This window comes from Chelmon rostratus, chromosome 13 (assembly GCF_017976325.1).
Source record: "Chelmon rostratus isolate fCheRos1 chromosome 13, fCheRos1.pri, whole genome shotgun sequence".
Classification (NCBI taxonomy): Eukaryota; Metazoa; Chordata; class Actinopteri; order Chaetodontiformes; family Chaetodontidae; genus Chelmon; species Chelmon rostratus.
This window is the reverse complement of record NC_055670.1, coordinates 19,820,030-19,845,986: the sequence shown is the minus strand read 5'-3', so window position 1 is coordinate 19,845,986 and position 25,957 is coordinate 19,820,030. Positions and strand designations below refer to the sequence as shown.

The window sequence follows — 25,957 nt, the reverse complement described above, 5'->3', positions numbered from 1 at the left end:
CCCAACTTGTTTGAAACATGTTGCTGCATCAAATTCAGAATAAGCAGATATTTATAAAAATCAATGAAGCTGATGAGGTCAAACACTTAATGTATTGTCTGTGTACTGCTTTTAGTTGAGTATATGTCAAAAAGAATTGGCAACTTATCACATTCTGTTTTATTTATGCTCTGAACAGTGTAAGAATATTTTTTCGAATCCGGTTGTACTGGTAAAAATAAGTACACAAACCCAAACACAAAGAATCTGACAGAGCAGCTGATGGAAGCTTCTTTGGTTTCATTTATTCAGTCCGTACTTAAAAAAGGAATTTTATGGCAACTGATCTTAACTTTTAGAATAAGGCCTCAGAAGAAAACATTTGTCATCGCAGTACTGAGATTGTGCACAAAGGTTTTTGGTGACTTTGCATGAACTGCCCTCTCCTGTGCTACATACTGTGTGTATGAGGTGACCTGATAAACAAGCACCAAGAGAGACAAGGGAGAAAACAATTAATCCAAATCGAATAAATTAACCTTGCTGTAAGTAAATGTTGTGTGTTAGCTTGCTGACTGAACTCTCATGAGGAAAAAATTCCACTCACCACTAGATGCATAGAGATTGTTGTTCACCACAGGAGGGTGAATGGGGCCGTCAGTCTGACTGACCAATCCTGTCTGACCATTCATTGGGCTTCCCAGTCCTGATAGGCCTGCGGAGCTGTCAAATGAGCGACTGGGTGACACCCCATGCTGATCCTAAAACAGGGAGAACAACACTACTAAACACTTTAAAAACACAGTCACAGTTGCACGGACAGATAATTGTCAGGGACAGCTACTGAACTCCCCTTTTTATCAAGCAGGCAAAAGCAGCTACAAATGTAAAAGTAAGCGTTATTTGAAGTTTCACTAAAAACACAAAATGAAACAAATGCATATGTAAAACACATTTGATTATCTTACTCACTCTTATTGAACCTTTTTGATGTAAGTGCCTGATATGTAGACTGCATTTAAATTGAGTGATGACCAGAGGAGTGAGTGAGGGCTTTGTAGTGGTCCATTCAAACACAATTAGATTTCAAGGAGGTAGAGTAAAGAGAGGAAGAGGGAGACACTCGAAAGACTGGAGAGGATCAAGGTGAAAGAGGGGACTCCGTTTCCCATGGCCTGTAGGGTTGTAACTGTCTTCAGCACTGATTCGGTTTTCGGTGTTGTGTGTGTGTGTGTGTGTGTGTGTGTGGCAGTGACAGTCACACTGACACCTATCCCCTCGAGGGATGGCCCTCTTGGGGCCCTGGAGTAATCAAACAAAGCATTCATTCCAGTGTTGATGTGTGTCTTTGAAAGTATGTTATTTCTTTAGGAATTTAATTTGCATTTATTTGTCTTCTGTGTGTGTGTGTGTTTGTGTGTGTGTGTAAAACTGTACGTATTCATTAACATGTATGCATATGTATTAAATTCTGGCTGTGTGGCTCAGTGTACTTGTGTGTTTCTCTGTAAAGACCCAGCCCTCCACTCAGACAACAAAGACATGAAAGTACTTTGTGTGCAATAAATCCTGCTTGTCATCTTCCTCTTGACCCCCCCACCTAGCACCAGCTCCTCGCCCAAACTCCTCCCCAGCTCCAGCCCAGGACACATCACTCTTCAGTGTGTTAGAGGTCCTGTGGGCCCCCTCCCTTCCCTGGCTCTCTCCCAGCACACATCCCATTGCTGGTGTCATAGTGCAATCAGATTACTCACTAAAAACGAATGCTTCTTCAGGCAGCAAAAACAGGTTATTGAGATATAAAAAACACTGTTTTCAGATATAATCAAACCTGTTTCATTTCTGCTATATAAATCCTGAATCTGTGTTTCCTCTGTCATTAAATGTCTTAGTAGGGGTGGGGCTGTAAATAAGCTTTAACTAAATAAATGTAACTATATGTTATGCAATCTCTTTATTATATTCTTATTCTTATTTTTACTATTATCATTAAGTGGCTTTTATCCTCCATCTTATTTATGTGAGGAACAGGGTGCATGTTATTTCTTTCTTGTAAAACACTTTCTGCATTTCTTGTATGAAAATTACTATACAAATATAGCTATATATAACTATTTTGTTAACTATTAAGTTATATTTATATGAAGATAAAGTACATTTGATAGCCTATATGCTATATAAAATAATGGAAAACTATCTATAATGATGTAAAATGGACAGTAGAAGCAGCACATTAGAGGGACTTTGTATTACAATTCAGATACTGTGACCACCACAGTGCCGAAGCTGAAGAACAGCCTCAGATTATGCCCATGGAACCTGTGCAGGGCCATACTTATTTAGCTGGGAGATAGAGGGTGTTGGACAGTTACTGAATGAAAAGAACAGCAGGATAAAGTGAGAGATTAGAGAGAGCTGGCTGGAGATTAATACAGCAGGAAGAACTGAGTGAGAGAAAGAGCAAAGGACATGGACAAGAAAAAGAAGGGAAAAAAGATCAGAGGGGGAAAAAGCAGAGTGGTCCACTTCTGTAATGTTAAAAGCATCAATACCGAAGCCCAAAAAAAAGGCTTTTAAGGTACAGTCTCTTATCTGTCTGCCTTTATCTTCTTTTCTTTTTTATCCTTTCTTTCCCACTGTTACGACAAAGAGGGAAACATGGATGCAACTCTTTGATGTTGCTAACAGCTTTCAGCATCAAACTATTGACAGGGGATGCCCTGAGCCCTGAAGCCCAAGTACACCACTACCTACACACATACACTCATTATTTGGCTCACCTACATAAAACTAATGCAGTTTAATACAATTGCCTCACAATAAATGGCTATAACGTTCAGTTTTTAGAAAGGTGTTGATTTAAATCTACAGTCATTTTGAAGGCTGTAGTTTGTGGTGGTGAACTGTATTACGGTATTCTGTGAGGTAGTGCTCATATTTTATTTTATTTATACACCTAAATACTGAAACATTGTTTATATGGGATTTTTTTCTTTGTGTGTGGGCATATCCTGTGGGGCATATACTGTAGTATACTAAGTTGCCTTTTTTCCATTAACAGCAGGCCTTGCAAAGGGCCATTCACACTTGAGCCAACAACCAAGCTTTGTGTGTGCAAACCTTCTACAATGCCCTGTAAAAGGCATCAGCTGAAAAGCAGCTGAGATGAAAAGCATCTTTTTTTTTAACTCATAAAGAAAAGAGATACAGCTGAGTGAAGAACACTCTGGCACACACACATACAAAGAAGCGCATGAAGACACACACACAAATACATAAAATCTGAATAGCTGCTGTAAAATGCTCTTTTGCCGCTGCTGGTGCGAGTCTAGTATCAAGTTTGTGAAGAATGGGTGGATGGAGGGGCTAAAAAGTTGGGATGCATGGAGTCAGTAAGAGTCAGTAAAAGAGGGGCTAGGAGCTGGAGTGAAAATAAAAGAAGCATGCATGTTTGTTGTCACAGCACGCATGTGCTCTGCTTCTCACAGCAGGCGTCCTAACCTAGATTCTGTCTTTCTCCGGCAATAAAAACAGACATCTATTGTGAACAGACTTAATGCAGTGTGTGTATATTATTCTATTATTACAGTTCCCACCACACAGAGACGAGCAAATTGTTAGTCCTAGTGTTGAAGTTAGTGTGAGTGTGTACCTTCAGAGCCCTTAGCACCACTAGTTGGATTGTCCCTCTTACGTTGCCCTCCTGAGACATAGAGCGGCGGAGCGTCTCCATGGCCACATGATTGGAGCATCCCAGCAGCGACTCTCCATTTACTGCCACCAGCTGGTCATTGACACGCAGACGCCCATCCTATAACATACACACACACATGCACATATGCATGCACACACACACACACACACACACACATCAGTTGAATTAAAACATGGTCTGCATGTCCAGGTCTATGCATTAATATCTTTACAAATTATGTAACCTTGCACAAATGCATACATGTATGTGTCCTTATGCAAGATGCTGAATGTTGTTACAGTGCATTCATGTTTCCTTGTGCTATTCTTAACTCTTTTCAGTGCAAAGACAAGTGACAGGTGTCCATAATAGGACTAACTGGTCGATGGCTCATGGATATACATACACACTCTTATATACACACTCACCTGTCGCCTTCACTGGACCTCTCTGAGCATTAAATCCAGAATACAAAAAACATGACAAACACTAAACGGCGCACACACATTTTTCTATGACTGTCTGACTCTAGTCAACCACACACACAAACAGACACTACCATCAGCTCCATCTGTCAGACTTCCCTGGTGTGTTGTTTACAATACATCTACAGCAGACCTGTTTCCACGTATTCCTGTCTGTGCACAGATAAACGCTGCACAGGTGTGTGTGTGTGTGTGTGTGTGTGTGTGTGTGTGTGTGTTTCTGTCTGTCTGCTGTCTATGACATGTAAAGTGTGTCCTGGTGAGTAAGAGGTCAAAGGTTAATAGAACAGGAGCACAAGGCAGCAGAGAAGCAGAGACAGCTGATGTGGCTACAACACTCCCCAGAAGACTGTCTCATAAATAATAAGCTCTGTTATTTATCATTTTCCACACCGCTTCACTTTCTGTTCATTGAAGAGATGAACCCTCTTTGACTTTCTTCTGACACTCTATGGCATCCCTTTGGAGAATACTTTGCCTCTTTCTCACAAGGCAGTCAGAGCGCTTACATTTCTTTGAAAATTTACCAACAAAACCGTTTGTCTTTATTATTTTTTGCTCATTTGGGTATGTATGAGAATATTATGTCACCTTGTATGCAGCGCCTCCATGTATAATGGATTTGATGAAGATCCCCAGGTCCTCTCCTGTCTCCCTGGACTTGTTTCCTTTGAGGCTGATGCCGAGCCCCGCTGAGCCGCTGTCATTAAGAGGCACCTCGAACATAAGATGCTCCTTCCCATTCTCAGAAACAAAGCCCGGCACACGGGACACCTCATCTTTCTAGGAGCGGGAGAAAGGGTAATGGAGGTAGAAGTGGAGAGACATCGATGAGGAAGAAAAAGGGGGGGGGGGCACAGGGTGAGGGTGAGGAGACAGAGGTCAGCTCATTGGGCTTGAATAGTCTCCAAAAGCTAAACTAAAAGCTTTTCCATTTGAGAGAAACCATCAGAAGGTGCTTTTCAGCTAAATTTCTCCACAAGTGAAAAATTGCAGCCGAAGTCTATTTTCGAAGAAAAAAAAAAAGGAAAAAGAAAAAAGCCATTTGGACTGTCTGCTTTTATATACGCATCTTTTTCTTCTCTCAGCTCAGCAATATCAATAAAATGACCTGTGCATTTTCAAGAGGTAATTGGAGAATACGGCAAACACGGAGCACCAGAGAGACAAAAGCAGTGAGAGCAGAGGGAATATGGAGAGGAAGGAAAGATTGTAAAACGGGCAGAGAAACAAGAACGAAAGACTGACTACATAGATAAAAATGACTATTATAAACCCAGAGGGGTGGTGAAAAACACCATATTATCAACGAGGAGGTATGGCAGTAATGACTAAGTCTGAGACAGAGTGAGAGGGAAAAGCACCAGAAACAAAGAAAGCAAGTGGATCCCGACAGATGAAAGCGTGTGTTTGAAGCCTGTGATGGCTCAGTGGGAGAGGTAGCACTGTTGCACTACACATGGATTACACTTTTTCGAAATGTAGAGACGAGTAAACACCATTTACCAAAAAACACTGTGTGGTTCCGAATACTCAGAAAACTGAAATGTGTAAACAGTGATGTATGAAAACTTAGATTTCAGCAGTAGAAGATTAGATCAGTCTATACAGAATATTTTCTAGTTTTACTATAAGACAAGAAAACAAACAGTTGTTTAGGAAAGGAACAAAAAGGAACAAAAAGGAGCTTTGCAAGAGGAGTTATTAAAATACCACCGTCATTAACAATGATTTATCACAGTATCCCCAGCCAAATGTTAAAATGGGACAAAAGATGTTTTAAGAAAGTCCAATGCCCACTTTTAAAATCCCAGTTATTCATATGATATCCTTGCATAGCAATACAGTGAAGTTTAGGTGTAGAAAATAGGTAATGTATGGTCTGGTGTGTGGTCACGATTTAAAGGAAGGCACTGAAAACAGGTACTGAATTGTGTGCTGCATTGCATTATGAGACTGGGCAGCATAGCATCCAGAGGTGTTTCCTAATGAATATTGAATACTGGATGACATATTTCAAGCTAAAAAAAAAAAAAAAAAAAACATTGTCAGACAGAGGTAAAGTGCATAAACACTGACTTTGTGAGGGTAAAGGATGAACTTTGTTTGTGAATATATTTGCTATGTTTAAGTTGTCACTTTTCAGTTTCCAGACAGTTTTTACTGTCTTTGTGTGTGCGTATAATCATGTGCACTGTTGTGTGCATGTGAAATCCATGAATAATTGTGTGTACTTATAGCAGAAAGTCCATGCCTGTGTGCATGTGCCAAGTTTTAGTCTGCATGTGCCTGTATGTATATGCATGAATTCAGTCTGAGCGTGTGTGTGTGTGTGTGTGTGTGGGAGAGACAGTATGTGTGTGATTGCGTGGGTCAGCAGTGTCAGGTTTAGACAGTGTTTGTCTGTGGGGATTGTAGGTTTAACAGCGTTAAGCCGACACAAAGTCCTCTACTCTGCAGAAAACTGTTTTCCCTGCTGGAAAAACTCCCCCCATCAGACTGACTGTCCAGACCTGATAGGAAGCTTCACGACCTTGGAAAGAACTTCAAAACACCCAGAAGAGAAATGCTAGCTACTTTCTGCGTATAATTACACAGAGAATTTATTAGTCTCTCAGAATCTGTCCAAAATAATGTTCATGATTTGGCAATTTTTCAGTTTTTCAGCCACCTCTCCATTCTTTATTTATCCAACTGAATTCTCCCTGCTTTTTTAATTTATGATTTCTTTCTCTTGCACTCAGCACGGGACAGAACCAATGCCAGACTGAATTTAGAGCGAAGGATGGGTGCTGTTATACTGCAGGAAAGTTTGCAGCAGCAGTTCTCAGCTTGGGGGTCAGGACCACCCACAGGGCTGGGAGATGTTTTATGGAATCTGACAAAAATATGCAAATGTATGTAAAGTTGTTTATCCGGGTGATGAATTCAATTTCCCTGTAAAACAATGAATAACCACGGCCTCCGGGCTTCCTCCGATCCTTTACCAGACAAACAAACAGCCTGTGAGGAAGTTAAAAGAAATCATCATTTGGTGTCAAACCTGACTGTTCGTGGGTTTTTACAACCAACTGAATAGCGACAGAAAGTCCTTCTGTTCTGTGGCTGAACTAAGAAAAAACACAAAATTAGAAAAGGCCTCTCTTCTTCATTATCTGAAATTGCTTCAAACACACACACACACACACACACACACACACACACACACACACACACACACACACACACACACACACACACACACACACAAACACAAACACACACAGGAGTGGACAAGGCCACAAACAAATTGCAAGTGCACTCTGCAATTTCATGGAACATTTCTATTATCTCAGCCTCATTGCTATGATAGGTGGTTATATCTGTGTGTAATACTAAAATAATAAACAGTGGCGTGCTCTCGTGTGTGTCTTCTGCTTGCTGCTATAAAAAGGTGTTTGTGTCTTTGCTACACCAAGTCTATCAAATCCATCCAGTGACAGAATAAGCTGTTTGCATAGATGAACCTGCTCACGCTGGTCGTTTAACATTTAAATGGGTTTGCCGCAATGATGGATCAACAGGAGGACACGCTATTTAAAAGACAGCTCAGTGTCTGCCGCCGTGCGTGAATGGGCGTGTGTGTTGTTTTATTAAACCGAGCCAGAGAAACGTGTGTGGGAGAAAGATAGAAAGACACATTATGTTGAAATGAGCTTAGATCAGTAAACTAAAACACACAAACACAGATGAAAAAAGTTGCCCTAACTCACCCCTACGGGCCAAGATGAACCATAAGGCAGAGAGAAAAATGGAGAAAGAAAAAAAGACAAAATGAGTGAGAAGATCAGAAAAACGATGGTCACAATTTCACTTATTACAGGATGGAGCCCTGTTGTCTAATCCCCTACACCCTCTTCTGCCACTATGCCCTGATGGTCATGGTCAAGGCTGTAGTGGGAGCCCAATAAACCACAATCTTAGTGTCAGTAAGGAGCGTTCACAAAGCTACAGAGAAGGAAAAAGGATGAGGTGACGCACATAAAAGAGAGCAAGGAAAACAAAGAGAAAAGTCAACCACAGTAGTTCTTATTGTTGTTCTCTTATTGTGTCTAAATGTAGCACTTGAAGCAGTTTGGCATATCTGATGAAGTTTAATGTACTTGTGTGATTGTTGCAGTTTCTGGGTTGTATCCACATGGTTCAATGCACTTATTGTAAGTTGTCAGCTAAATGAATGCAATGTACAACGTCCACTGGGAAAGCAACGCAGGATGGGTGACCAGTGTCTGTATCTACACGATGGAAAAAGCTTTTTTTTTCGATGAAAGGAAGTGGTTTAGATGAATAGATGTATGTGGGGCTGCTGCCAGATACAGATACAATACTGTATATGCTGACTTGATGGCTACAGTCTTTTGAAGTTGATGTACAACACTAATGCCGTCAGTGTACAATCTCCCCTGGTGCTGCATATTAGAGGTCTGTGTATGCAGGGCAAGCCAGCCTGCAGGTCTTGTGGAACCCACAGCAGATGTTGGCGGCACAGGGTTTGTTTTCCAAGGCTACAAGTGGTCATGGGCGGTCACGCTGTAATACGGGGTCATGGTGCGCGCTGGGCAGCCTTCTGTTCATGTGCCGAAGCTCCCCACATGAACACCGAATTGCTTCTTGGCAACAGTTTGCATATCATAGCTGTTGTTTGTCTACGTGTTGAAACATAAAGGGAATTTTTCCAGAGAATGTCAGTCTGGACTCTGAAATTATTTGATGAAATTTGATTGTTACTGGTGAGTGGGTGTGATAACAATGGGCGTTTGGAGTAAAAGCAAAAATGTTTGAAAGGGCATGTGACTGTGGACAAAAAGCAGAAGCAAGCGGGTACAGTCTCTAAAAATATAGGCTTGTGTAAACCTCTACATGGCAAGGTAAAAATTGTATTTAAGATGACCTCAGGTCTCCGTGGTGCAGCCAAACATCGACACAGCTTTGGTATCACACTTACTACTTTCACTGTATGATTTAGTGTGGAATTTGCGCTCTAACTTTGAGGATTTGCATATAGCTGGTGCTACGGCCACAGATCTCTGATCATTCAAACTGGACAAATCATACATTTTGTGCCATGAAAATTCAGGCTCTAGTTGGATTCTGTTACCTAGGGACAGAGCCAAGCTAGCTGCTCCTCCCATTTCCATTCTTTGTGCTAAGCTAAAATAGCCAGCTAATGGCAGTAGCTTCATATTTAGCTTCTTCTTCTGGGCCCTTCACATCTAACTCTAAGAAACCCGTAAAAAGAGCACTTTCCAAAATGCCAAACATTTACTTTAATCTGAAACTCATTTTAAGAGATTCGTCTTTAACCATTTTTTTGCTACCCTCAACAAAACAAAGGTTTTGTTAGAAAGAATGAGAGCAAAGTCCTGCTATGACAATACCGATACTTATCCTCGGTGGCTTTAACTCACAACTGACATGCATGAGTGTTTGTGACACTTGTGTGCTGAGGGCGTTAAGACGCAGCAGCGACTTTAGACGATAGGCTGACGAGAGAGCTGAAAATCTCTCAATAAACAGCGGAGAGATGTGAGATGAGACAGAGCCAGAGAGAGAGAGAAGAGAGACATGATACCCTTCTCGGCTGCTCTCCACTGGGATGATGGCAGCTCCTGCAGAGACACCAAGCTGCCAGGGAGTTTGAGTTTGTGTGTGTGCATGTGTGTATACACAGGTCTCTGAGGGTGTAACAGATGGGGGATCTACTGTAGTGATTCTGTGAGGTCACATTGGTGACGATATCAGAGAGACGTAACACACACGCACACAAACAGAACTAGACAACAGAGTGGACGCACACACACACGCGCGCGCACACACACGCGCGCGCGCGCGCGCGCACACACACACACACACACACACACACACACACACACACACACACACACACACACACACACACCACGCTGCAGCGGTGATGGATGAGGGATAATCAGAATGAAGAAACTGTTCAATAAAGTTGTTTTGTTTTGAATGTGCTCTGTCACCAGCTGCCAACTGTTTACTGATTTAATATGTCAGTGTGTGTGTGAGGAGCATCTGGCACGAAGGAGAATGTTTCCTGTTGTGGAAAAAAAAAGAGGAGGAAAAGGACAGAAGATTGTCTTGCAGCTCATCACATACTGGATGCTAAAAGCTACACAAATAGCTTGATGGAATCACACTTTAACCTTTCATTCATTTCTCTGTATTAGTAATCAGAGTGTTTGTGAATGGTTTATATTCACATCCTCATTCATTGTGCGCTACTTTACCTTTGTATTACCTACAGTTTGTGTTTTGGGCAAGGTAGACGGTGATGAATGTAATGACAGAAATCCCACAATGCTCCAATTCTGTTATTTTCAAGTATATTCCTGTCTTCTGCTAATACATGGATCAACTCCAACTTAAATCCTACCTCCACTAAAAAAATGTGTGTGCAGACAGATGCATGTGCAGAGTGTGCTGATCTCAGTTTAAGAAGTGTATCCACAAGCATGGTTTTGTAAGGAGTCCGGAAATGAATTGTGGTCCACTATGCCACTAAGTTTGCATGGAAACTGGAAGCCTCCTGCGCACGTACATCACATCAGTGAAGTGGGATGAAAAAATAATGCGAGACGGGGCAATGAGGCAGGAGGAGCAAATGTTTCTTGACTTTTTTAACCTTCTTACAACTGTCTTTTACTTTAACAACAGACAAAAATAGAGGTGTGTGTGTACATCATCATTACATTTAGGTGTTGTGATATTCAACAGAATGCATTTACAAATGAAAGCAAAGTACCTTTTCTCTTTTTTTTCCCCCCTGGCCGCTGGACTGAAAACTTTTAAGAGGCCCTAAGCAGATTGGCATATAGACTGAAGGGAGGGGGGGTAAACAAGGGAGTTGTCAGTGACACGCAAGAAGAATCAGACTCCAGGGAGGAACAAGAGAATGGGAGGGAGAGGGAGAAAGAGAGGTGTGAAATGTCTGGAAGCAGAAAAGAGCATCTTTGTTTCAAACATTAGTTTCAAGGCACCGGCCAACTCAGCAGGCGTATGCTAGTTTGTGTGTGAAGAAAATTACCAAAAAAATGTCTTTTTATGTTGTATGTGCGAGTGATTGTATGTGAGCACAAAGTGCCTTCACAGAGAGCCAACACAGCAGGTGGATGTATACTTGTTATATTGTGGAATTTGCATGAATAGGATTGTAAGTCACAGAAAAAGTGACTTTAAGTGAGTGTGTTTGTGTGTGTCGAGGTGGTGTAATGCCTTTGTTCTACAGCGAGCACAGACATTAGCAGACAGCACCAGATGGTGGGCTAAAATGAGACAACGGAAGAGGGGGAGGAGAAGATAGACAAGATCCTTCCATCATTTCATCATCATCCTTCTTCTGTTTCCTCTCCGTTAACACAAACAAGCTGGCATAAACCTTCACATTGAATCATTAACAAAACAAAACAAAAAAAAAATTCTCAGAAACTCTTGCCATATCACTGCTGAAAGTCTGCTGGAACACAGTATAAAAATGTTGGAGCTGTGCATGTTTTTTATTAAAACAACAATGTTAAACTCATAAAAAAAAAATCTTGAGAAATGATGACCCCCACAGCCATTCCCATCTGCACTCTTACTGCAAAAAAACAAAAAACTTCAAGATGGCACAACCTGTTCTTTCTGCTTTTGGCTGTGGGACAACATTGCTCCTTGGTACTTCAGAAGGCTCTTTCAGTGTTAAACAAATGATGGGAAATGGAGATGTACAATTTGTTCTTCGCAAAGACTGACAAAAAGAAAAAATGACAAGGCGAACATCCTCGTCTTAAAGTGACCACATAAGACTTTTGACTTGAGAGTATATTTTCATAGCTTTACTTTTTTAGTTTGGGCTCAGTGTTTGAAACAAATGAAAGTCATCTGGGAGGCATTTAAAGCAAAATAACAGCAAAGTGGGCAAAGGTGTGCAGACAGACCTCCACATACACTGTGTTGGTTTGATGCCAAATGTGAAGTAGTTGTGATGAAGGTCAGTACAAAATCTGAGGCTGTAAGATTCTGCTAGAAAACAGTTAACGGACCACTTCTGGTTCACAGGGGTCTTGTTCACAAGCAAGGAGAAGGGCCAGTTCTAAAAGCACTTCAACAGAAAATCCAAACCTGTCTGCACAGATTAGTTCTCCGCAGCAGTGAGAGAACGAATTGGCACAGTTGTGTTGAAGTTTGTGTGAATGCTTTTCATGTAAAACAGACACAGCAAAACTTGGAAACCATGCCGGTGAGTGAGGTGTCATAATACTATGAGGCTTATGCTTGATTTCGAGGTGTGAAAATACACACGTGGGGTGAAAATCATTGCTTCTTTGCTCTCCCTTTCTCCTTTTGAATACTCTTTTTTGCACTGTCAACCAAAAAGAGTTACAAAAAACAGTACAAGCTCTGAAGGTTTGGTTAAGTTTTGGCAACAAAAACTACTTGGCTAGGGGAAAGAGACTGAGCTCATGGCTGAAAGAAACCAACACTGCCTTTTGCTCAAAGTCAGATACTTTGTACGTATGCCTAACCTCCCATGCTGACCTCCTCCCTGCTAGGTTTTGCGTGGTATAACTCTTCCCTTGTCATCACTTCTGAGAGACTGCATGTGAAGAAAAGGATGGAGAACATAAAACTCTCACTGCAAAATAGCTGGGACGCTGGGGTTTTATGAGAGTGTCCCTGAGCTCATGTAGTAATAACCCTTAAACAATCATGTGTTCACAAAGTGGTGAACCTCGCTTCATCCTCGCTGTGAATGACTGAGCCTTTCCAGGATGCTCCTTTCATACCCGATCATGATGCTATCACCTGTTACCAATCCCCCTCCCACATACACAATGGGCCACTTCTGATACCTGTTCACAGTGTTTGTGTAATCCATAGCTCTTTTGTGTCGTTGTCATCTTAAGGTCAGAAAGGGAGTGGTGCTGTTGCACTTCAGCTTATCAATTTATTATTTTTAAGTTGCTCTTCCCTAATTTTTGTGTCTTAACAACAACATTTAACTCCTAGGAAGTCCCTCAGGGGAGAACTGACATTTTTGTTACATCCTCTCCTGTTTTTATCTTCTGTTGATTGGGAGTTAGGGTTTAGGGTTGTATCTTTTCCTTTTGGGTAGTTGATTTAGTGCTGTGATTTTATATCTACACAGGGCTGGTTTGTTTGTTATTTTGGTCAGAACTCTCTCTGATATTTAATCATCCATATCTGGCACTAAAAAGACTGAAATACTAAACAAACAGAACTGTAAATGCATTTGTTCTTGAAAACTGCTATGAATGCTGAACCAACACCATCAGTCGTTAATTAGACTGAGGTGAATTCTATTGGGGTGTGCTGTCAGTCAGGAAGAGAGGGTGAGGACAAGAGAGAGACACTCGGGCAGGGAGAGAAAAGTCTGTCGACTGAAATCCTGTAGGTAGAAAAACTGCAAAAGACAAAACTTACAGTTACTCATCTTGACTCTCACACACCCACACCAAACTCACACAAAACCGTCCATTTTTCATACTCATTCTTCATTTCAGGGTGATGTGGCTGGATCCTCATCAGTCTGCCTTTCGACCAATACATCTTAATACATCGTTCCTCCACATCTGTTCTCTTCTTCCCTTATATAATTTCCCTCATTCATTTAAATCCAGCAACAACAGCAGAAACGGCAATTAGCACATTTAAAGAGTGTACTGGGATATCCCCAACACCTCTTTACCAGCAGCATCACTGCTGTTAACAATGCAGCAAAGAAAGCCCCAAAAGATCTTTCTGACACACACCTTGGATCTCTAAATATCTGCGCCAGGAGAAATAAACCTCTGACAGAATATAGTACATTCATGAGCACATGCAATAAGAGAATGAAACACAGATCAGCTCAAGTTGAATCTGGCATTGTTTTGACTATTTCGGCAAAGAAATGTCATGATGATGTTTTTCTTCTGCAATTACTGTACAGTTGCACTCAAATAGATATTTTCTTTCATTCTAATTTTTACATGTACTTGCATATCTTTACTAACTCAACATACCGTGCTCAAATTATCCTTGTCCAATATGAACATTCTACATTCATATAAGCTAGATACCACTGTCCATATGAAATTGTCCATTTAATAAATATAGTACAACAGAAGAATCAGTCTTTCAAGCTGGTCTGAGCACTGACTATATAAAGCGGGGACATACAATAGATATGCACAACACAAAATACATTTTAGTATACACACATACACGCACACACACCGACCGTACACAATTGCAGGCACACAGCCATAAACACACACAAACACCAGCAGTGTCCTTGAATCGCTGGTTGGTTGAAGCAGCCTTCCAAATAGACAGAGACAATTCATAGAGCAAAACTGCACCGATGGGAGACATTTCGGTGCATAATTTTCTATGCAGGAGGACAATGCTCTGACATTTCTTTTCTTGCCATGAACAAGTGAGTGCGACTGGGTCAGCATGTGCATGAATAATACTGGACCAAAGTGAGATCAGTTTCCTGACTGATGATGGTGAGTGATATTTTGGTCTTGTATCCGTGTGGTCAAGCTGTATGGCAACTGGAACTGCATGGCAAAGTTAAACTGTTGCAGTAAAGTTGGCAAAAGATAAAACCTACAAAATTATTGCAACTTAAAAAAGTCATCAGGGTAAAATGAATACACATATGACATATTTGGTTTGGTAAAAATGAACCCTGCTGCTTTTGCTGTTCAGTGCAGTTCATATGTGCTGGTAAAGTCGAATTTTGATACGCACTAAAGTTCCTGACTGAGACCGCCAAAAAGGGACGGTGGCCAGTTCAATTCCAAGTTTGTGGTCTGAATGTAAACGGAACAATATTAATATTTTGTGATTCTGTGATTTTGAGATTTACAATACTTCTACAATACTGTATTTGCTTCAATATCCGTATTCCCTAATTAATAAGTCAATTGACAGCAGTTAAATTGTGATGTGTTTTGCTTGTATCATGCTTGCATTTTTCAGGAACATTTTTACATTTTCCCCAGTTTACAGCAACAATCCATCTGAGGAGCTATAACACATCATGATGAACTGCGTACTGCCAGAGTAGAGAAACTTCGAGTGATCATGGAACAATGTGACAAGTGGAGTGATTCAGCAACGCCTGGTCAGCATATTAAGACGCCTGCCATGGAGTTCAGACATGCGTACATGGAGAGACTACGGACTAGATACAACAATCACAAATGATCCTAAATGTTAACACTGGTACACTCCAACACACTGCTCTTTTTCCTGTCTGCAGAATTTCCTATGGGGCTTGGGGTCGCATGCATGTGTGCCTCTGTGTGTGTGTGTGTGTGTGTGTGTGTGTGTGTGTGGGGAACTTCCCGGCAGCCGTTGAGGAAACATCAGTCGATAAGCACGGAAAGAGACACAAAGGGAAAAGACGCACAAAAGGCAGCATAAAAAGAATAAAATACAGTGAGAGATGGAAAAAAGATATGAGCGATGGGTGGAGAGGAGACCAGAGGAAATTGGGCCAAATGAAAAATGGTGGTCTTATCATATTTTAAGAAAGTAAGACTGTTTGCGCTCGTGTGGATGAATGTGTGAGGCAAAGTGTCACCTAAAAGTTATACACTGCGTTAAGAGCTGAGATGCATCAGCATTTCTTTGGGCTCTGTTAGTGGCTTTTTTCATTGCTTTCTCTGAAGGTCACTAATTTTCTGACTGCTGAAGTCCTGGATAACCCCAGAGCCAGAAAGCGTGTTCTGTTACTACGACAACCAGCATCCATGTCATGTCACTAGCTGCAGCACAACTATATAACAAATATGAAACCGTTTTTAAGAATATGTACTGCTTTTTTCTTCTGCTGACATATAACATAAAATGTAGTTCATGCAAATATTCCTGATGGGATACTATTAAAAACCCTTCATAAATCAATAATGATATAATAAATCTTGCAAAAACATAACATTGCAGGTAAAAGCCTTCAAAACCTTAAAGATTACAGTATAAGTGTGAAAGCAGATGGAGAAAAGAGAAAACATGGACACATGGAAAAAGAATTAGACATTTAGAAAAACATATAATTACCATCTATAGATGGAAAACATTAAGAGAACTACAACATCAGTGCATGCACAGCAGTTGATCATGCAGAGTCAGAATTAAGGAAAAAGAATGGGAAAATAGAGCAAAGATGAATAAAATAGGTGTTTATTAATCAAAACAATATTGAAATTCATCAGAAACAATGTGGCAGGGAAAGAGTGGCACAAAATATTACCAATATCAGTATAAATCTTTACAACTGGCTCATTTGATTCAATCAGAATGTAGTTATAGAAAACACTGAATGATATGATTTCTTGGAGGTTTAAAGAGTGAACACTATTGGACAAATAATCTTTTGGATTATTTAGGAAAAAGCCCTCAAAGACATTTGGGGTTCATATCTATAAAAAGAAGCTTTCCTATAGGCTGCTGAGCTGTGCATCTTCCAGGCAAGCCTGTTGATTGGACCAAAAATTGCAAAATTAGAGGAAGTTGAAATTTGAAAACACAAACTGGCCATGTGGTTGTGCATTCCTCTGTTTTGCTGGCTGCCTTGTTGGAAAAATAAGCAAGAATCCATTATTCTTATAACTGGCCACTGACCAACCAACCAGACAATCTTGGTATGTTGGCTGACAAAATAAAGCATTGTGATTGGTTCTTACCATCTCTCGAGGCAGGAACATGTCTTCCTGCCGCAGAACCACGAGACACACACTCTCTCCCTGTCGAGTGCTGCGTAGCATACACACCAACTCTTCCTGGCCCACCCCTGTGATATCCACACCGTTAACCTACAGACAAACACACACACCAGGTCAAAACACCACTATTATCATTATCCCTTGTCTTCACTACACTTAACCAATCTTCCTTATTTCTGATGTACCTTTCGATGCCTCACATCTTTTGTAGGCATGACACAGACATCCTTTTTTAAATGATCACATGAAACAGCTGCCCTGTACCTCAAGTATGCGGTCTCCAGACTGCAGGCGTCCGTCTTTGACAGCGGCTCCGCGTGGCAGTATGTTTTTGACAAGAATGGGACCAGGACCGTGAACTGAAGAATCTCTGGTTACGACAGTAAAACCAAGACCTTCTGAACCTAGACACACAAACACAGATAGAGAAACACACAAAGAAATGTAAATAGTATAAGCAACACTACTCAGACTATTTCAACACACAAATATCCTGTCTAGCGGCTTACGCCCTGCCTCTATATTTGTCTTCCACTGGCTTTAAATAAAATCTATCTATCCTCACGCACACACACACACACCTTTAACTACTTCTGAGAACTTCAACACAGTGTTGTTGACTCAGCTCCGGACTACATATTGTAAGTGTGATTTAAAGCCTTTCGGAGATTGGGTGTGTGTCACTTTAAACCCTTTAGCTATAGCTGCTGCTACAGCATCTGCAGGTGTGGAGGTTTTAAAAAAGGGTTCAGGTGTGGGGCAGACAGGAGGAAAAGAAAATGAGGGAGAGACGAGGAGAAGGTAAAAGAGGAATGAGTGTAACATAGTGGAAACAGAGAGTGAATGTCCTGGAAAGAGAAGTGATGAAGATTAAAATAGTAATCAGCGAAAAACACGTGCAGACAGGAACGTGTGTGAGAGTGCACATAAACACGCATGCATGAACAAAAAGAGAGCACACACAGGCAGAGAGACTAGTTGTGTGTTTTATAGACTTCATTTAGTCTGGTCTCTTTAGCAGAGCCAAGTCAGCAGTTTGGCCCAGTATGAATTCATATCAGCAGAAATGAACAGATCAATAAAGACTTAATAGACCCTGAAGAGGGGGAATCAGGAAGATGGAGAGAGGAAGGGTGAGAGGAAGGAGAGTCAGCCAGGGAACAGAGAAAGGAAGCTTTACAACAATAAGCACAATGCAGGGCGGGCAGCAGTAGAAATAAAGCAGGTCAATTGTATACATTCAGAAAATGGAAAGAAATAAAGAGGATTAATAATGTACACTGTGAAAGAAAAGTGAGGAGTGCTGAAAAAAAACTTTTTTTAGTTCTACGTGAATCTGTAAAACAAGAGTGCTGATCTGAGATATATATATGTATATATATATGTATATATATGTATGTATGTATGTATATATATGTGTGTATGTATATATACACACACACACACACACACACACAGGTCAATTTATAGTATTAACATAATGGAAGGGCATTTTTCACCCTACAGACAATCAAAGTGGCTACACACACGACTTGTGATGATGTAAGTTATGAAAATTAACTAATTCAAAGGAAAACTGCATTAAAAGATCAAATATAAGAGAAGTGAGAGTCATCTGAAATATCCCCACCCATCAGTGAAGTCCTCTTACTAAGTTTTACACAGCACTGCTGACTTGAGACCTCTCTAAAGAGCACCTGACTCTGTATGAACGAGGCTCTGGTCTGTAGCCAGGTGTTCCCCACCTTTCTTTAGATCGATCCTCAGTCTTCGTCCTCCTCTCTTATTGGCCACCAAGTTGGAGAGGGCAGGACTTTTCTTAAGGAGGGGGCTCTCACTCCTCCCCTTGGGTGTCTAGGTGGAGAATGTAGAGCATTTTACAGCACTAAAACCCACTAAAAAGAAAACAGCTATAAGAGAAGATGCCCCAATATGTCACACTTGCATCATTTCTTAACCCCTTTGCACTTCAGTTAGTCCATTAGCTGCTGATTGAAGCCATTTTATGCACAGGATTTTTTAAAAACTTGTGATATTGTGAGTGAACTGATTTTTGACAACCTAGTGATTGTCAGTACCGTCACTTATTAAGTATTGCTTGTGGATTGCTTTCTCAAACAAGCTTTTACTTTGTTATTGTACTTATCCATCAGAGATTGACAAAAATGTATCAATTTCAAATTGAAACACTCAATGTATTTAAAAATGATCAAACACACTTTATTAAAAGTGAACATAAAGTATCAAAGGAATCCACCAATGCTTCACTGGGACAACCTCAACAACATGCATTATTGTGTATAGAAAAATAACATTGAGCCCCCGTCAAAAGTTGATCAAACTTGGCTCCATTCTGTATTACAGAATCAAAGTTAAACGGTTGGTTTATTTGGATTTTTTTTTTAAATCAAATAAGATGATAATCAGCTGTTGCTAAGTAACTGTTGCCTCTATGCCAGCTGTTTTTCAAATGTAAGCCATGTCACCATGGTGATGTTGATGGCACAATTGCCTGTGTTTGAAAAAGAAAGACTTAATAGTTCTAGGGAAGAAGTGGGAGCTAAGTTAAAGTAAAACTGAGCATATCCTCACAGAATTCAAAGAAAGAAAAGAAGCATAAAGTGAAAATACATAAGAATGCAGTAGAGTGTGACTGAGAGTAATTGCCATGACTAATATTTTGGCTCAAAAACTTAAAATCAAGACATTTGAATCGTTTAAAGCATCTAGATTTTTATCATGTTAGAAGGAGGAGGGCTCAGGGAGGCATTACAGCTTGTATGTTCTCTAAGAAAGCTCTGTATGAATGTGAGGCAGAAGAACTTGAAGGTTTGTATTATAAGTTAGTTGCTTCCTACAGTCCAAGAAACATTTTCTTTTATCTAACATTTATAGCCAAACAGGCAATGTTGTGGTGTCTACAATGTGTTTTATGTGAATTTTAAAAAGTGCTCTTGTAACTAACTTATACTGTATATAAGTGTGACTTAAAAACTCTCAGAAAATGCTCAAAGTCAAGAGGTGTCTGATGTCAAAATTTAAGGTGGAGCAGAGCAACTTACACTAACAGGAGCTTCCATAGTGGCAGCTTCCTCTGCCAATCGCGTGGCTAGATTCTCAGAGGGTTTAAACGTGGGTTTGGCTTTAACAGGTGGGGGCTCTTTGGCCTTGGCGATTCGGGGGCTGCTGTCCGAAGCGGCACCATTTCCAAACAGCTGACCAATCAGACTCTTCTCATAGCGGTCTTTGTTAGAGGTGGGAACCACTTCCAGACGGACGATGGGGGAACGCATTGCCTGACGAAACACTTCCTGGGCTCTGAGAGAGAGAGAGAGAGAGAGAGAGAGAGAGAGAAGAAGGGGGGGTGAATGATTCGTTCAGAGGAAGAAAGGGGAGAGTAGAGATGAGTTTCGTACAAATGGTGGATGGAGTTTTAAGTAAAGTATATCTCCTACATATGGCACGCATTTACCATTAAAACTAATTATGCCATTATTCACAATTACTACACAGTGTGTAGTTATCAATCTCTGACAAGCAGAGCAATTATCAAAGGATATATAACTCAATTAAGAGAAATTTAATAATACAGGATAAACTGTATAAATCTGATCACAAATGATAAATCAAATGAGTTCCAACTGATTGATTATAAATCAGGTGTAAGATTTTCAAAAATTGAAATAAACTGTAGTATATCTCAGGCTCATATATCTTTACTAAACTGATTTTAAGTGACTGTCAATTCAAAGACTGATGAGTATAGCTGTAGCAACAACTGTTTTCAATGGCAATTATTCTTTCAATGAATCCAACTGATTATCTAGTCTCTTAAAAGTCAGAAATAATGAAAAAGCCCATAATTTCATTTTAAATTTACCGTGCCACAGAAAAGTAGCAGATCTTCCTGTTTGAGAGGCTGGAAACCAAGTGCTTCATCTAACCCAAGGAAATCATGAGATAAAATGGTGGGTTCTCAGTGGCCCAGTAGTGAAGTTACACTGGGCTCTGTGTTCTGTGCTTTTCTTCTTTTAGGATTTGTTTGTCTGAGGCTAAACAGTGAATTCAAAAGAAAGCGACAAAACAGATTTAATTTGTCGAGATTTAAGACAAATTTCAGAGAAATCGGATAATAAATTGAAACCAAATCCAATCAGATTGAATCAAAAACCCCTGTTCATTAAAACACACAGTATGAGAACTCTTGTCCCATAAGTAGTACTGTACAAACAAAATTAAGGATTAGTTTATTTATACAAAATAAAGCACCTAAGACTGAGATGCATGCCATAGTCATTTCCTAACCGTGGCTCATCTAGGGTGCATTAAATTGTATGTTATTGTTATACTAATCTGTATACTTCTTAGTATTCCTGTCTATTTTCCCATTTATCAGTGGTTACTGATGTCTGACTGTGTCTGCTGCTGATTGTTAATCTTCATAAATTGAAGGCAGGACAGAGAGGGAGATGCAGCACAGAACCGTGACACCTGTTACAGAAGGCCATTATAATCTCATGATCTATAAAAGAGACAATTTTGCAGAGAATTAGTTTTTATCAGATTATACTAAGTAAATTAGAGGGACCATTGTGTCAGAGGAGATTGGTGCACACCATCATTCACCTCAGATAACCGACAGAGGAAATCCTGTTTATTTAAACTTTATTGGATTACGCTCTTATTATTTCCCGCCTAGATTATTATTAGATGTACAATGATTAGAACATTTCTGTAACAAGAGACTATGTTTAGCAAGTCATGTATGAAGAATATACATGTTTGAATATATTACATATGCAATATTTATACTTTCAAATTCTATAATAATACAAGTGGAACACTTATCAACATAAAATTAGTGATTAAATGGCATTGTAGGGAAGTTTCTCTCTTAATCACACGAGGAAATCAGATCTTCGCTTAAGGTATATGTCCTGTGCATTTACAACCAAGTGAATTTGTGCATTGTATCGATGTATTACGCATACTTGGGCATGCTTAAATGTACCCATAAGTCTTAGCATACTTAAACTCCACTTGGGAATAAAAAAACTGTATGTTGGCTGTTTAGGAGACAGAGATAATAGAATCTCTATTGTGATTTAATCCACCAAACTTCCTGAGCAGGTAACAAATTAAGTGACCATATGATGCAATAATTAATTCACAGGTAAAACTTACTAATTTGTGCGCGCAAATGACCAATTTGGGTGCACAAAGCATAAAAAACTGTACCACTTATACCTGGAAGCAATCACAGAGTGCTACGCGACACATTCATATTGTTCTGCGTGTAAACCCGAGGGCCAACTTCTGTGAATGAGGCACTAAGTAGGAACTGTAAGTAAGCGTGAATGTGTGTGTTTGGGGATGGGTGGCCATGTCTTCTTAGTTCTACTCAGACAGGATTTGCATATTGAAACAGTTAAACACACCAAGCAGTCTAAGAAATTGCTTGTGTCACACCTTGCTGAATGACACCATTACAATGCAGAACAATGAAACTAGATGTGAAAGCTGTGTGTGTTGATGTCTGTATAGGGACCATTGTGCACAGATGATATCATTATTGTTCCTGATTGGACAACGTGTGCAGGCACATTTGTGTAAAAGAGATATTCTAATTAAGCAGGGTACCTCAATGCAGCTGCCAAGCTGGGACAATGGAGGTGTGTAAGTGTGTGTGGACACGGCACCCACAGGGATCAGTGGACTTTCAGTGGCCTACTTACGTATACTTCACTGGACCAAGCTACACATGTCAGTACACCTGCCATGACAGAACAATACTGGCAAGTGTATGTGTGTGTAAGATCACCCTCAAACCTGTCAAATGTTAAGAAATGGCTTGTACACATGAATAAGAACAGCTTGTTTAGTTCATACTGACATTTGTATGCATTTGTTATTATGCATATAGATGTGTGTTTCAGGTGACCTGGTGAAAAATGTGTGTGTGTGTGTGTCAGTGTTTGTGAGTGAGTGCACATGGGACTATACACACGTCTTTGAACAATAGGTGCAAACCCTCCACTGGTGATAATCCATTTACCTACAGTACAGCAGAAAATACCTCACATATAATCTTATTAACCACACTGAACGCTGGACAGGGACTATTGTGTTGACTGTATAGACACAGTAATATGCTGTAATCATTATAACATCCGCATCAGCCCTTGTAATCTGTGGCAATCGTTTTTACAGGTGTTTCTTTTGTCATTTTGACGCTCTGTAATCATGTTACATCCCCAAATACTCTCATGTTAATGTACTTCTTTTCTGGTGCCTCAGTGGAACAGTAAGCAAACTCATAGACGCACAAAGGCCAGCTCTAACACACGTATGTACACACACACACGTGCACACACACACACAAAAACACAGACACACAGATGAATTTGGAAGCAACGCTCTCCAAACATCTGCCAAGCGTCTTTTCTGCTGTTCTCTGATGGCAGTGCAGCAGTGATATATAAGCCGTCTGACAATGGACAGGGAAACAAGACACACAGAAGCACAAACAGCAGGGAAAACGAAGAAAAGCCGAGCCAGAACCGACTTCAGTTGGTTTTAGACATGAAATGAATCTACTCACATCTACACTTAAGGCTTTTTTCCCTGATAATTTGATGTAGGGGACACATCTTTTAATTTACAGTTTATTTACTTTAATTTCTTAATTTCTTTTTTCTCAAGGTAGCAGCACAGAGAGTTTTGGTTAGGTCAAACATTAAATATACTGTCTTTGTCGTGTTTTCAATTGAGTATATGTCAAAAAGTATTATCATATCAACACATGCTGTTTCATTTATGTTTAACACAGTGACCCTACTTGTTTGGAACCAGGGTTGTGTGTGTGTGTGTGTCTATATTAGAAATACTGTAGAGACAGACACATTTATTTTGCTAATATCCTCTCATTTGGGAAGTGCTTTTTGCAGCTTTTCAACTGATCTCAGACGCATTTTGTTTAATGTCTTAGATCCAACACACACAAACAGTTTTACACTCACTGGCTAAATGTCTTGTCCATGAGGTCAGTGCTGTTGATCTTGACGATGCACTCATCCTCCTGGAACAAGCCCTCCTTTCTTGAGCGACTCTCCTCCTCCACTCCTCGAATGTACAGACCAAGAGACCTGACGGGGGAGTGAGAAAGGAGAGAAAGGGAGATTAAGGGATGTTCCTATCACCGCATTGCATACACAAGCACACCCACTTTACCAGAGTGACTTTCAGTGTGTGTCCCTGAAGACTGACGCATCTGAAGGGGTAGCCCACAGAGACCGTCCATATGGTTTACTTGCTCTGTCAGATATACACCCTGCCTGTTTGTGTTCCGCTGTGAATTCGTATCAGTGCTTATATGATCCACCTTTGACTGATAAAAGCCAACCTGGGAGCACAGCAGTCACATGAGTGGATAACAAGACAGAGAGGTAGAGTAACAAAGACAACATGACAGAGAAACACACGCATAAACAAGATATAAAGGTGAGCACACATGTAGATTAGCACGTGATAAAGGGACAGATTTTAAGGCATTCAAATTTCCAGACAGCCAGTGAGATGGTAGGAGAGACTGCAAAGACAATGTCAGTACCATTTTTCCCTCAAAACACAGTTAAACGAAGCGGGGGTGATGAAACTGTCTTTAGTTGCAAAAGCATAAAACTAGGTTTAAAGGTGACAGGGATGATGGTAAATCGTGGAAAGAGATGGAGGAGGTGTTCAGGAAAAGCAAGGAGAAAGAGAACAGAGAGAGAGAGAGGGATTAAAGGAGGAGATTGGCAGGGTCAGGTGAGTCATGAGAACAACCATAAAATCTCATCCTGCTTTCCTTTAGGAAATCCCCGTCCACTGTCTGACTGTCACACACCCAAAGAAAAGCCCTGCATAGCTGTACAATTTTTCTTCCTTTTCTTTTTTTCGCCCATTGTGTGTGTGTGTGGTTGCAATGATTGTGCATTGTATAGCCAGGGGCGAGAATTCCAAGTGCAGAATGGGATTACGAGGATGTAACTCCAGGACGTAGCTGGTAAACAAATAAGACTTTTTGAGGTTAAAGGGCAAAATTAGGGCTTACACAGACTGGCACATATCTGGTGTTTTGTATGCATGGATTTGTGTACATGTGTGTGTGTGTATGTGTGTCTACGTGCACACAACTCACCGTCCACTGAGGGATGAGCAGTAAGGGACCACATGGATTCCCAGAGGACTGTCCTCTCCCAGGATCTCCACTGTTCTGGTCAGGCTAGTCACACATAACATAAATACACATACACACCACAAAAATCAAATCAGTAGGAAGACAACAAGACGTAGTATGAGTCTACTGAAGTACAATACAGGTACATATTCTGTTCTGGCTAAAATAAAGGACAGCTTTGACTTAAGCACTGGAAAATTAAACTGCTGAGTGTGTATGAAACAGGCCTATTGTATATTTTGCACTATTATGTTGTAATTATGGAAAGTGCTGATCCCAGGATGAAGACAAATCAGGAGACAGATCTGAGGCATAATGAAGGATTTTGTCCAGTATTTTAATTGTAGGTACTGTGCAGTTTTCAAAGAAAAAAAGCTAAGAATCTTTCTTTTCTACATTGCACAAAAGCATTAAACATTGCCAAGTCCTGCAGGAACTTCGCTGTGTAACACCAGTCTATCGCCCCTTTTTAGTGTTTCTGTTTGCTTCAGGGACACTCTGCATAATGATTAAGCGGCCAGGGACAAATCTGTGACACATGTTAACATTAACTGATAAACAAACAATATGCACGTGAAGACATCTGATCAGTCCTTTCTTACACACACATGCACAGGACAGAAAACATGATGTAGAGACAAACTGAGGAAGAGAGAAAGGGACCAGAACACAGGGAAACCATGATAACAGACATGTAGGGAAGGTCTCACGCACAAACATAAACACATACAGACATCTGAAAATGAAAATAGCTCTAAAAGAGTGTGTCTCCTGAGGAAAAGTTTGACACGCAGCACTG

The 25,957-nt window shown here is 40.4% G+C and overlaps 1 protein-coding gene across 3 annotated transcripts in view; it reads right to left on the bottom strand.

The window, feature by feature from the left end:
* pard3bb (par-3 family cell polarity regulator beta b) overlaps positions 1–25,957 on the bottom strand; it is a 205,779-nt gene that overhangs the window by 111,693 nt on the left and 68,129 nt on the right. For all 3 annotated transcript variants that reach the window (XM_041950832.1, XM_041950834.1, XM_041950833.1), the window contains 9 exons: positions 25,120–25,203; positions 23,960–24,085; positions 20,003–20,258; positions 18,686–18,794; positions 17,205–17,344; positions 16,902–17,030; positions 4,750–4,941; positions 3,632–3,790; positions 587–740 (listed from right to left, as the gene is read on the bottom strand). In XM_041950832.1, the coding sequence (XP_041806766.1) occupies positions 587–740; positions 3,632–3,790; positions 4,750–4,941; positions 16,902–17,030; positions 17,205–17,344; positions 18,686–18,794; positions 20,003–20,258; positions 23,960–24,085; positions 25,120–25,203 (1,349 nt within the window). The remainder of the gene's footprint in view (positions 1–586; positions 741–3,631; positions 3,791–4,749; positions 4,942–16,901; positions 17,031–17,204; positions 17,345–18,685; positions 18,795–20,002; positions 20,259–23,959; positions 24,086–25,119; positions 25,204–25,957) is intronic.